This window comes from Harpegnathos saltator, unplaced genomic scaffold (assembly GCF_003227715.2).
Source record: "Harpegnathos saltator strain DR-91 unplaced genomic scaffold, Hsal_v8.6 scaffold337, whole genome shotgun sequence".
Classification (NCBI taxonomy): Eukaryota; Metazoa; Arthropoda; class Insecta; order Hymenoptera; family Formicidae; genus Harpegnathos; species Harpegnathos saltator.
Genome location: NW_020230136.1, coordinates 76,347 through 89,734, shown reverse-complemented (window position 1 = coordinate 89,734; position 13,388 = coordinate 76,347). Strand labels below are relative to the sequence as shown.

The 13,388-nt window shown below is 39.1% G+C and overlaps 1 protein-coding gene across 6 annotated transcripts; it reads left to right on the top strand.

Annotated features, from left to right (window-relative positions):
- The first annotated feature begins 496 nt into the window (after nucleotides 1-496).
- On the top strand, nucleotides 497-13,211 carry LOC105181473 (Protein tyrosine phosphatase 52F). Of its 6 annotated transcripts, none has more exons than XM_011138262.3 (23): nucleotides 497-668; nucleotides 3,137-3,816; nucleotides 3,940-4,221; nucleotides 4,476-4,754; nucleotides 4,904-5,170; nucleotides 5,296-5,631; nucleotides 5,791-6,108; nucleotides 6,406-6,747; nucleotides 7,017-7,304; nucleotides 7,413-7,625; nucleotides 7,755-7,860; nucleotides 9,262-9,488; nucleotides 9,580-9,656; nucleotides 10,185-10,319; nucleotides 10,399-10,521; nucleotides 10,613-10,761; nucleotides 10,876-11,011; nucleotides 11,107-11,173; nucleotides 11,250-11,348; nucleotides 12,140-12,241; nucleotides 12,476-12,535; nucleotides 12,615-12,779; nucleotides 12,858-13,211. In XM_011138262.3, the coding sequence occupies exons 2-23, from the start codon at nucleotides 3,150-3,152 to the stop codon at nucleotides 12,863-12,865; spliced, it is 4,446 nt and encodes a 1,481-aa protein (XP_011136564.1). In that variant the 5' UTR covers nucleotides 497-668; nucleotides 3,137-3,149; the 3' UTR covers nucleotides 12,866-13,211. The 6 variants fall into 6 exon arrangements, with proteins under 6 accessions (XP_011136564.1, XP_011136607.1, XP_011136579.1 ...); XM_011138277.3 differs by lacking the exon at nucleotides 497-668 and adding an exon at nucleotides 1,777-2,136 and having other exon boundaries at nucleotides 7,755-7,854; XM_025300224.1 differs by lacking the exon at nucleotides 497-668 and adding an exon at nucleotides 1,778-2,008.
- Nucleotides 13,212-13,388: the final 177 nt, after the last annotated feature.

Here is a 13,388-nt window from a genome sequence, read left to right as displayed (position 1 = left end):
AGAAATTTCATGCATAATTATATATAATTAATCGGAGATACGGAGATACCAATTAGTAGCTACGTATCTTACGATTACAATCTTACGATTACAAATCTTACGATTCGATACGTTTTGAGTGTATATTCGAGAGATCCTTGCTACTCGCTTTCTGTTAAGGTCTCTTATCCATCCAGTTACCTGTTTACCCAAACCCTCCAGTAAGACATAGATGAAATACTACATGTTCGACGCTAATGCAACGAGCGATAAAGGAAGGGAGCTGGGCCCAGAATCCTGCTTATGGGGCACTTCTTTGGAGACTGCGCCCGCACGTAGGTAGATATACCTGTTTGCGCGTGTGTATGTGGATCCTACAGGGCACACCATGGCCAAGTTATTTCCAAACGATCTTTGTGGGGGCAGTACGGCGGCGGTCGCTGCGCTTTGAAGGAGCACATGGTTTCAAGTTCCGCTTCGTAAGCAGATGCTAGCGAAGCCGAGGACCCGCGTTTAACGTTTCGCTTCCTCTTTTCGCATTTTTATGCGTGCAAGCCTCGCGGAACTATCTCACTGTGTGCATATGTTCGTCAACTTTTGGGAGATCTCTTTGGGATTTGTGGAGAATAATCTATTCTTCCCTGCTACCTCCTTGGGATTTTCGAACATCAATGGAGTAAGATATTCGTGTAAGTTCAGCAAGTTCATTTCAAATTTGTTTCAGAGATGGATACACAATGACGGATGAATCCGAGTAAAAATTTCGAGAACATGATTTTTTTTTCATATTTATTTATATCTCCAAATATATAAATTGTATACCAATTAGTGCAGAATGATCTGCAGTTAAATCACGAAATTTTATTATATATTTCGAACAAATCTCAGAGAAAATTTCTTGTAAATATTGAGAAATCAATATTTTTTCTTTTCAATAATAAATAATTAAAAATGTAAGATCTCTTTCCGTGTGTGTGTGTGTGTGTGTGTGTGTGTGTGTGTGTGTGTGTGTGTGTATGTTTGTTAGTAAATTCAACTGGAAGGAAAGGATAATGAAACTGTTCATTTAATTTTATTAGTGAATTTTAGGGCATAATAGTAACACATTTTTATTCTAGAGTTTTGAAACAATTATTTTTGCGCTGCATACAGCGATAACAAAAGAGACAATAATGTCTGCATGAAAGAGGACGAATGTAATTGATAAACGCGAATAAAACCATTATCGCACTTGACAGAGTGTGATTTTCTGATACGACGACCTGATTTTTATTTCCGATAAAATTGTCGCTTTTCGTAAATCGTGATTATCTCGGGCACCGCTGATATGTATTTACATACTTTTGATGACCAATGCAAAAATAACCACTGATAGCGTTATCAAATTATAAACCGCAGAAAAATCACCGGTCAGTCGCAAAAAAAACTCGGTAAGGAGCATAAACTTGACTTGATTTATACATACATAAAAATCTCCCCCAATGAAGTGACGGTCGACAGAGAATGCGAAATCAAGTTCTACTGCACTTTGCCAATTTGGTCTAAAGGTCCACAGAGATCGAGATAATTTTCCGCAGTATTATCAACGGTATATACAACCGGTGTACATAATACCGGAGTCCAGGTTCAGGCTCCTCCTCATTCCACCACGCGGAAGGTAGTGGAAAATGCGAAAAATCGCATATGCGCGGACTATCGAATAGCCAGTGGCGCTTGTATTTGTTTAATAAAGTGACCACGAAGAGTGCACTCTCCGGGCGAGTGGACTCTAGCTCGTTATCAGCGATATAGCAGAACGGAGACGACCAAACAGGCGGAAGGCTGTTAACGAGCCGCGCGGTTGGGCAATGATTATCGAAAGCACCGACAACGACAACGGCACGATGACGACGACGACGATGAGTTACTGACGCTCCTCTCCACCTTTTTCAAACAGTCGTGGAGAAACCCGCGGACCGATGCTATTGTGAGCGCGGATTATCTGTTTGACAATCGCGCGGAACCGATAACGCCAAAACCGACCGAACGAGTGAGTGAATCAGTGCCGTTTCTTTTTATTTCGAGCTACGAAAGAAGAAAAATAGAAAAAAAAAGATAATAATACTGCTGCCGATCGACACGATTCGAAAGAATGCGGTGCTTAGCGAAACTCCGACGGTAAATATCCAAAGTCAAGAGATTAACTGTGTATCTCAATATGCGCAATAAAATGTATAATGTATAAACATGAATATACGCGAGCTTGATTTTCTGCCGCATTGTGGAGACTATATTTTATTATTATTGGCAATTAATGCTACTTCATACTAATTTTATTAATTTTTTGCCAGTTACATACGAGTCTGTGTGCATTCTTATTTACACGCGAATGTTACGCGTCATGTCGTAACAACACCTGTCGACGAACTGTGTAGAGAGAGAGAGAGAGAGAGAAGAAATTATATTTTAATTTTAAAATTAAGAAAATTAGATTTTGCGGGAGACTCTTCTTGTTAAAAGTAACTTTTTAGCGTTCTCGCTTTTGGAAAGATTATCAGTGCGAATGTGTGCGAAATATAAGGGAAACGTGTAGCAAAGTTTACGAAAGCTGAACATATCCTTGAGTGATTGCGCATGCAATCCTTTGAATGGGCGTGAAAGGAAACAGATATGACCGCTAGAAATCATCAGCTTCCAAATCATTTCCGCCCTGCATTGTATGAACAGACAGAACCGCGCTACATTTTCTTTTAACAAATACATTTATGTTTTTATATATCTCCGAGAAAAATAGTTTCGAATATTGAATTGCAATTCGTTAGAAAAAAGATAATATAGTACATACATGAAATTACGCGTAAAAAATTCAAGACTATCCAATAATGACAATTTAATGTTTTATTTTCACACACACACACACACACACAGAGACAATATATGTAATGAGCATGTATAAATTTTTTTCTAGTTTTGTTTCTAGTTTCTCGTTTGTTTCTAGTTTTCTTCACAAGTAACACGAACACACAATGATAATGTGCCTTTGTTTGTCAACGTAACAAAATCGTTGATTCTGTTTGATCTAAAATTTATCGGTTTCTTTGCCCAAGTGACGCGAATAAAACATTTCCCAACCGATTGAGACATGAACAATTAACAACTGACTCTTCTCTGTTTGCAGCACGTTCTAGAACATGATTCTTGAAAAACACTTGGTGCTGCTCATTCACGCTCTTTATTTTCTCTGCGCACGTTGCGACGATGATGCATTCACGTCGCGAGAGACCACGATCGTTACGTCGATGGAGCTAAGTCACGATCTTGGATCTACGGAAAGTCTCATGTGCTGTGATTCTACGACCATGTCGGGTCTCACGAGCCAAGATCCTGGATCTACAAGCAGTCTCGACGGTTCCACGATCTACGAACATTCAACTACAATAATGTACGAGTCAAGCACTGACAATCAGGATAAATACTTAAAGACTGATATTCAGGCAGATTCTAACACCGATGAAACGTCAACTTCTTCGACCTCGTTCTTGTCAACTGTCGATGAAACGTTCCTCCCCTCGACCTTACCGTTCTCGTCGACCGTCGCTGAAACGCCCTCTTCGACCTCGTCGTACTTGTCAACTGTCGATGAAACGTTGTTGTCTTCGACCTCACCGTTCTCGTCGACCGTCACTAAAACGTTCTCTTCGACCTCGTCATCCTCGTCAACCATCGATGAAACGTCATCCTCTTCGACCGTCGATTTTTCCACGCAGACTGCGAAGACCACCGATGTACCCGACAATGTGACTTCTTCGAGCACGGTGGATCCTACTTGCGATTCTTCGTGGCCAATAAACGCAACAGGTGATCAAAACGATTTTCACTAGAGATTCGTGACGCATATATTTGTGAATTATGAATTAGTAGAATCTCGATTTAACGTTCTTATTTATTCTATATATTGATATATTCGTGTTTTTTTCACAGATTACATGAGAGAAGTGGTTGACTTGAAGAGGGACGAAATAGGCACTGAATGGGTCGTTTTGTCGTGGGATCCTCCGTGCATAGTCACAACGAACGTCTCAATAAAATACTCGGTCGAAAGATGCGACCACGAGCAGAACTGCAACCAGACGATAGGATACGAGACATCGCACAATGTAACCGATCTCGATGCATGCACGCAATACACGTTCGTTGTGAAAATTATCACGAATTTTTGGACGTCCAATGGAGTCAAGTTGCAAGCAGCGACAGACAATGCCAGTAAGTACATTCATACCTAATTTATATAGATTAATAAGATAAAAATTTAATTGAAGCTAATCTATTCAAAAGAGATACTTTATACTCGCAGTACACACTCGAGCAAATACTAAAAATATGTGTGTAACATACAAGTGTGTATTTATATCTTCGTTAATAAAATAATATTTTAATAACTAGAAAGTAATATTTTAATAAAGATAAAATAATATTTTAACAACTATCTTCATCGATAAAATATATATCTCTTCCAGTTCCCGAAATCGGCGAGGTACGCTCCCTGAGCGTGGGCGCCTTCGACGTCAACACCGTCCAATTAACTTGGCTGGCGCCCGAGAAACATGCCAACTGCGTATCGAATTACTCGATCCTGCAGTGCATCGGGCAATCATGCAATGCGACCACGGTCTCCGCCGTAAATTACACCGCCAACAATCTCGAGATGTGTACGCAATATAACTTCACTGTTAAAACACTGACGCTAACCGTGGAATCTGCCGGTGTGAATACAAGCGCAACAACGGCTTCGCCGAGTGAGTATAAATTAAGTGTCTCGAAATTAGCGGAAAGTGAACGCAATGGATCCATAGCGCGTCGAGTCCACTTTCTGTCGATTCTAGTCGAACAGTCTGTGCGTCGTTTAACACTTGCGCAAATTCACTCCCGATTTGCCAATTTGCAGTACCGTCGGAGCTACAGTCCATGATAATAATATCAAGTAATTTCTCCTTGGCTGTCCAATGGGAACCGCCGCAGTCTGGCTTGACCTGTCTGAAGCATTATCGCGTGGTAGTGGCTCCTGTAAACATTAGCTTCACTACTGTAGAAACGAACGTAACAATCTCAAATTTATACGCTTGCGTCTCGTATTCCGTGTCCGTCAACGCTGTAAACAAGGATAATCAAGATGGACCCGTAACGTGCAAAACCAAAGAGACGAGTCAAACTAGTAAGTGCGTTGCTTTTGTTTTACTTATTATTTTGGTTCGTTCACTTCACCTTCGTAAACTTCGCTTATATCTATCGTAATCTATAATAACGGCTAATAGATAACGGCTAATTTTTGCACTCCAGGGACAAATCCGCCGACATTGCACACAGGGGATTTGGTCACCGTGGACAGTATATCGATAATCGTGAGTATCCAGAGAGACAACAATCGTTGTCTGCTCAACACCCTAGTAGCCACGTGCAATTATACATCAACGAATGGGACCGGGTTCGAGCTCATGAACGGCGTAGCCACAGAGAATATAGACCCGAAGAGCGCTGAAGGCTCTTTCATCTTTATGAACATGACGGTGAAGAAATTGAGTCCTTTCACGGAGTATATTTGCAAAGCGTACGTCATTAACATGGGCGGACAGAGCGATAACAGCAACGGAGTTACCGCTCAGACAATGGAAGACGGTGAGCATGCGTTATCGTCGTGACAATATATAGTTTTAACGAATAGTTCGCAGTTTGATTGATTTGTCGACTTAGCAGCATTAAGTTAAGCAATTAATTAAATTCGTCAAGCGCTTAACGTCAAGCGTTATAACGTTTCGATTTTGTTGTCGACCTCAGTGCCGTCACCGCCTTCGTTTCTCGTCATGAACATCACGGAATCGCAGTTCTCTTTAACTTGGAACCGACCGGAATATTTAGCCGGTAACGTGGAAGATTACGAGATCGCGCTCGCTTGGATGCCGCTCTTTCCGGTTCCAGCTTGGTGCACCCCAGAAGTACCCAACAGCGATGAGATTATGAAACTTAACGATACACAATCTTACGATTATCACAAAGCGAAAGCTTACAGGCAATACAAGATAAGGATGAGAGCAAAAACGGGCGCAGGATGGGGAAGTTTTGGTGCTCTTCAAACGATTCAAAGCAATGCGGCAAGTATGTTTTGCCTTCTGTTCTTTTCTTTCTATTTTATCGTTATAATGTGAAATCGCGCGCTGTTAACCTCTCTCTCTCTCTCTCTCTCTCTCTCTCTCTCTCTCTCTCTCTCTCTCTCTCTCTCTCTCTCTCTCTCTCTCTCAAGTGCTAAACTATCTCCGCGTATTATTTCACTATTTTACGTTTATCTTATCGCAAAAAGGAAAAAAGGAATATTCATCCAATTATTGTTTATTAATAGATACTAAACATTTTCTACTTTGCTTTATTGTTCTAACATTATGTGTGGTTATTCAGTTTCAGATGTAGTCTCGAAATTCGAATATAAAATCGAAGCGAATCCGAAAGATACAAACACATTGGACACGATTTTAACATGGGGTATACCGTGTTCTTTAAACGGTAAGCTCGATGTTTTCAATGTGTCGGTTCACGGAACCAGAGACGGATACGAGAATCATACCTTCTCCATATTAGAGGAATGCATCGATTACGTTGACAATGATTACATATGCTTGGTGAATCTCAAGGAGCTGAAAGGAGAATATAATTACACTTTCTCGGTGTACCCTAAAATTTTGCAAGTCGACACACCTGGACCAATGACGAGTCAGGCTGGTATATTATATCCTGCCGGCAGTAAGCATCAATTCATAAACATAAATTCACCGATAATCCGTCGCCCAGCTTGAAAGTCTCCAAAAGGATCTGATATCTGATGATTTTGATTTTAATAAGGATCCAATGAACGTTCTATTCAATTTAGTTTCCATCACGCATTCAGTCATCTGTGTCTGTGACAGAGATACTTAACATTCGAATGTAATTTGTTCAAAGTTCAATATCGCGTCCTTTTGCAGTCACATGGAGATTTGCATAAAGATTTGTAAGATTATTCTTTATCGTAGTACCGCCGCTGCCGGATGACGAATACGTGAAGTGGATCACAATAGACCCCTTCAAGGCGATTAAATCCACAACGACGGCTACTGTTTTGTTGCCCTTGTTTTACGATACAAACGGCAACATCAAATACTACGCCATCATGGTATCGGAACTCGGATACAACAAGCCGACGAGCACGAGGTTCAATCTGAAGGAAAAGTCGTGGCCTAATGTGTCCTCCTGGAAGGAAGCCATGATGAGCGACTTTTCAATAACGTATCAGGCGACGCGTCCAAAGTGGAATCCTTATCGTAGGTGATATGTCCGTGCAGACACAGGACGGCTGTTTACGAAGCGTACGAACCCGAGCGTCGCATGCACGCATGCATGATTAATTACCCGACGACTCCTTTTTTCAGCGTCCAACATCGCCGATTACGGTCGCATGAAAGCCGTCAAGTTTGTAATCGGCGCCGACACCGTCTGCAAGGATATCTCGTCTAATGATGCTAACGCGCGAAGCCCGGTCTACTGCAATGGACCGCTCAAGCCGGACACGTGGTACCACGTTAGAATACGGGCATTCACTGAGGGTGGTTATGCCGATTCTCAGATATTCGTGGTGAAGACCAGTGAGTAATCTAGTTGTAACGCGCAGTCGACATAAATGTACGTGAATGCTCTATGAACAAGTTATGTAACGAGAGCGCAAATATAGGTGTCACTTAATTTGTTCTCTTTTCCGTAACGCGCGTTATCAGACGCAGAACTGAATGTCGCTATCGTCATCGGGGTCGTCTTCGGCATCCTATTTCTGGGAATATTGACAACGATGATGTTGCTCGTGCGAAAATGCTCGCCGTACGTGTAAGTTATATAACTATTATTTTTGTAAGACAAAAGAAAAAAAGATCGACAGGAAAGAAGCGGATGCAGAACGCGCGGCAAGACAATGTGAGAGCGAATGCGTCTCGTGGATCGCGGATCGTGCCGGAAGAAAATCATCATTTCCGAGTGAAAACCGAGTGACTTTCGCGACTCTATCTCGCGTATCTCGCAACTGCACTGCTTATCGCTCAACTTATTCTATCTGTCGCATATACGATGAGATGGAGAGCGAGATAAGATAAAACGTCTCTAGAGTCGCTCGCAAATTTTGTGCAAAAGAAGCGCAAAATAGAATAAATTCGTATCGAGCGTTAATAAGAATGATCGATCGGTCTAGCGCGTCGCTTTGCGTGACCGCGCTAGACCGATATTGAAAATCCCGACGCGATGACGCGGCCGTACGCGGCCCGACACGCACGGAGCGTTCCAGGTAGACGCGTTTATGAACAATGATCAATATTTATTCTATGACTCAGAAGAGGAGAGACTATAGCTAGAGCGTTAGCAAGGTCATTCGGTACACGCGTCTATCATACACAGCAGTTAAGATATACAGCACATTACTCGGGCTTGGCGTTGAATGAGGTGTCAGTTTGGTCGTCGCTGCGCTATCGCGAGAACACACCACCGAATCGGGTATTTTTATCATGGATATTTTTGTACATGAGTGAGACAATGGTGAATAACGATAGAGACAGTGTCGTTGTAACGTCCGCTATATCGGCCTCGCCGGGAATTCGGTTATGACTGGCAACTTCCGGAGGAGCAATTCGCTGTTTTCGTTTCTAGCTAAGTGCGTACGTTGCGTTGCGTAAGCTTTTATTGTTTCGCGCGCGCCGCCGTTCGCGACCGAGTCACTCGCAGTGCCGACGAGGAGAAAGAAAAAAAAAATACATGCACATGCACGAAGCAGCAAATGCTACTGCGCAAATCTGCGTGATCTCTCCTTGGCGATTACCACGATAATCGTCGTCAAGCGCGCTACTTTTATTCGCTCGTTAGCTTCTCTTTGTATTTTGCGTGTCAAAATTACGGTTCTCTCTTTCTCTCGCTCTCGCGCATTTGTTTTTGTCTTGCGTGTCCCGCTAATAAGATGAAAACGGGAAAACGAATTCTTGGTGAATCCAACATCACTGAGGATCGGTTGCTCCAACTTCTTGGTAAGTTAACTAATTGTTAAATCATACATTTGTCTTTGTTTTTCCTTTAATTTAAACGAAGACAGACATATGATTTAACTATCAATTAACTTACCAAGGAATCGGAGCAATCTGCCCTACATATATTGTATCTTGTGATTGATCGCGTATTGCGTATGATGATTGACTTACCTCTCTCAGAGGAATTCGGGTTCTAATCATACGTTAATTATTCTTCCAGAGTGCTACGAAGATTTTTACATTCCGACATGCCCGGCTCACCAGTACCAGCGCCGTTCACCAGAAAGAAATTTATAGCGCATTGTCAACAATTGGTCGACAATCCCGGGAAACTCAGCAATGAGTTTCGGCTGCTGCAGACTCTCAGCGTCGATTTGCAGATGCCGACGAACAGCGCCTGTTTGCAGGCTAATCGAAAGAAGAATCGCTACTCCGATATTTTGCCCTGTATGAAATGAGTCTCGCGATGTATTTTTTTCCAGTCTCCCACGCGACTCGCGTGAGAGATGTTACTTATATATGTGATTCACGCTTTCAGATGATTTCTCAAGAGTAAAACTGGAGGTGATAGACAATGATCCTAATACCGATTACATCAATGCATCATTCATAAGAGTGAGTATTACGCGCGGTGCTCGATAAGCATAGCGGTGCACGTAATATCGCTTCTGTCGGCAAGTGATTTTTCTGTGACGGGAATGTCGATAGATAATTATTAAACTATGATCAGCTAAGAGAGCGAAGAGCGAAGTATTTTTTTGATGATTTATGCTTTCCAAGTGTAAAGAGATAACGATTAGATAAGTGATTTTCTTGTAACAATAATGTCGCCACATATTAGTAATTATTGGACTATGATCGGCTGAGAGGCAGAAAGAGAGAGAGAAGGGTATGTATTTTGGTGATTTATACTTTTACAATGCAGAGAGATAATGACGATAAAAATGAGTCTTTTGTGATGAAATCGTGATTTAAGGTATTAGTTTTGAAATTTGGAGAATTTAATATTTCCGTAAAAAAAAAAAAAAAAGGAAGAATGATGTTTGTTCGCTCCTCGAACTCGATTTATCGAAGACTTTGCATAAGCATGATTTAGCAGACACCATAAATCGATCTCCCACGAAATACATCGCTATATTTCAGGGGTACACAGGTGAAGACGAATATATAGCTTGCCAAGGTCCGAAGGAAGAAACCACTTACGATTTTTGGAGAATGGTCGATCAATACAACATTAATATTATAGTTATGTTGACCCAGTTGGTCGAGAAAGGCAAAGTAAGTTCCGCTTGTCGGTATCAATCATTTTAGATGATACGAAGATGCACGTTTTTGCACGTTGATTCTTTTTCTTCAGGAGAAATGTCACCAGTATTATCCAACGATTAGGGAAACCTTTCGATATGAGAACATGACGATACGTTGTACGAGTGAATTAGATTTCAGAACATATACTCAAAGAACGCTTGTGCTACAAAAGGTTTGTGATGAAAACAGAAAAAAACATCGTGCATAGGTGAAGAAAAATAATAATGTGACAAACGTATTTATATCGATGATAATAATTACAGGAAAATAAAAAAAGAAGCATCATTCAATTACACTTCAAAGACTGGCCCGATCACGACGTTCCGGAAGATTTCGACCCGATGATCAATTTCTGCCAAATAATGCGTCGCAATATTAGCGCGAGTAAAGGTTTCGTCGTCGTTCATTGCAGGTGCGAATAAACTGCGATTAAACTGTAAAAACACGCACTAAACTTAAACTCATAATTTATAATTATGAGTTATAATTATTGAATAACGAAGAACCTTACTCTGTTTTCCTACAGTGCAGGGATTGGCAGGACAGGAACATTAATTGCGATAGATATTCTTCTACAGCATCTCAGAGATAATAGAAAATTAGATATTTTCGGAACAGTGTATAGATTGCGACATCATAGAATAAATATGGTGCAGAGAGAAGTAAATATATCACAGACATATTTTTCTATATATCGATATTTCTACAAATGTTCATATAATGCAGAAAGTAAAATAAATCCCTTTTATATTTCCAGAGCCAATACGCTTATATATATAATTGTATCAAACAAGTACTCAAGAATCCTTATTTCTTAAAAACTTGTAAGTAATTTTTATAGATTATGTTTAGTATTTTCTTTTTAAAATAGAGAGTAGTGACACAAATGCACTCTTGCAGATAAGCCTCCACCAGTTGATCCGGTGTATGAAAATATCTCAAAGAAAGCCAAAGACACAGCGAGTACAGATCAAAATCTAGTCAACAGTCTTGAAATACGTATGTAATATATATATATATATATCTTACTCTACGGTTTTTTAAGCAACTCTTACTCTTATGGTATTATTAATGGTATTGAGAGAAAAAGCACGGTAGAAATAACATTAATTTATTTTGTACTACAGAATGAGAGTCTCCGTCTATAATTTAACACATGATGAGGTAGGAACAAATGCTTGGATCCTGTCTTCTGTTTTCGGTTTGCTGTCCTCTCTTGCCGCTTCTTGTTCTTACTTTACTTAATCCACTCATTTTCTTCATCTTATCTAATGATGTGTTCCAACTTAAGTACATACTCACACATCTTGCATTGTCTTTCTGCATAAGCTTGGTGAATAAATTTTCTTTCTGGGATATACATCTGCTTTGGGTGTTTATTTTGTTACGAATAAAACGTTGTTATGCAATGTAGAAGGAATAAACCATTATTTGATTTAATCTTGCATTGAGATTCATATATACAAATTTCATCATATAATTTAACAAAATCTACAATAGTATATTTTTAAAAGACGTAATCTTATTGAACGACATTCCATCGTAGAAATTATGTTTAGAACTGAATTTGAAGATATATCCGAACGTTTACGAAATATCAAAGTTACAAAAGAAGTAAGTTCAAAAATTATTTTTATAAAAAGAATAGAAGAAATAAATAAAGTTATTGTATTCTTCCGAAAAACTAGTAGTCAAGAGATTTAGCATTCGCAGTCGGTTACATATTGCATAACTACGTCTAATTATTGTGTTTCTTAATTTTCTCACTGCATAGTTACATATCATTTCAGTAAAAAGATACAATAGCTCCGTATCTATGGAGTCTCTGGAAACAATCCACAATTTTTTTCCTTGGTCATATGCAGAACAACAAAGAAGCGCGGTAAACAGTGGTAAGAGTGGAACGCAATCTCATGAAAGTAAATTAAAAAGCACAAAGGGGAGAAATAATTTTATTAAATATATGATCCATTGATTGCATTCAGCAGAACGATGCGCTTAGTATGTGACTTCTGAATTTAATTAGTATATACTTTTGAATCTAGTTAGAATAGCTGAGACTGCTGAACGCAACATGTTTGTTTGTATCATACGATAGATTTAATTTCACGTAATTCTGATTCAAGGTTTAAGACAATACAAATCAATGGATGGCATAGATAAAAAGACTCGTCACAACATTATGCGTGAGTGAAGATTTTTTTCAAACAATTATATCTTTATTGTAAGAATTATATTAACAAATGTTTCCTTTTCTTTCCTCAGAGAAAGCTCGAACCTTGGAAAGTGTTATTCATAAATCACTAAATTTAAAGGATTCAATGAACAAAAAGTTAAATAGTCAAAACTTAACACAAGAAAGTTATCCTTTGATAACTTGTTCAAACTCAGCTGATGTATTCGGCGACAGCTCACAATATGCAACAGACAGTAAGTTTCATATTTCTCTTTGTTAAAACATTAAATTTTTCTTTTTTACCGTAAAAATCTATTCTTTCTCTTTTACAGACATGTGAAAAAAATAATCGAGTTATACAATTCTCATGTGTCAGAGACATAGATCAAGACAATTTGTAATTATATGTAAATATGAAGTCCTGTGACAAAATCCAGGAACTCTTAGGATAGGAATCGATACATTCTGTTGTAATACACATACTTCTTTGTATAAATAATCATAATTCTGCATGAGCATTCCCATGTATGAGCATATATGACACTAGATAATCAGATACAGATGATGTTATTGTGTGATATTGATAAGTATAATATTTACATCAGCGCTGTTACCTGACATATGCCTTAAATAATCTAGTCCAATTAGAATTGGATAAGATTTTAAAAAAAGAAAAAAAAAGGAAGGCAGAGATTGTCATTAAAAGAAATTATGAATATATTTGTTTTAATTTAAATATTAAATAAGAAATTGTAAAGTTAGTTAATATAAATTGTAAATATACTTATATAAATTATTCATGCATATCCTTATATTTATTAATTATATAGTATTAATTAGAATTGAACATGGCTTACTCAACT

Bases quoted from the DNA above. Each gene is read 5' to 3' on its own strand.
- LOC105181473 (XM_011138262.3), top strand. From the start codon at position 3,150: ATGATTCTTGAAAAACACTTGGTGCTGCTCATTCACGCTCTTTATTTT. The intron at 7,305-7,412 runs GTAGGTGATATG...TCCTTTTTTCAG, and splicing joins TCCAAAGTGGAATCCTTATC to CGTCCAACATCGCCGATTAC. The intron at 7,861-9,261 runs GTAAGTTATATA...TTATTCTTCCAG, and splicing joins CGAAAATGCTCGCCGTACGT to AGTGCTACGAAGATTTTTAC.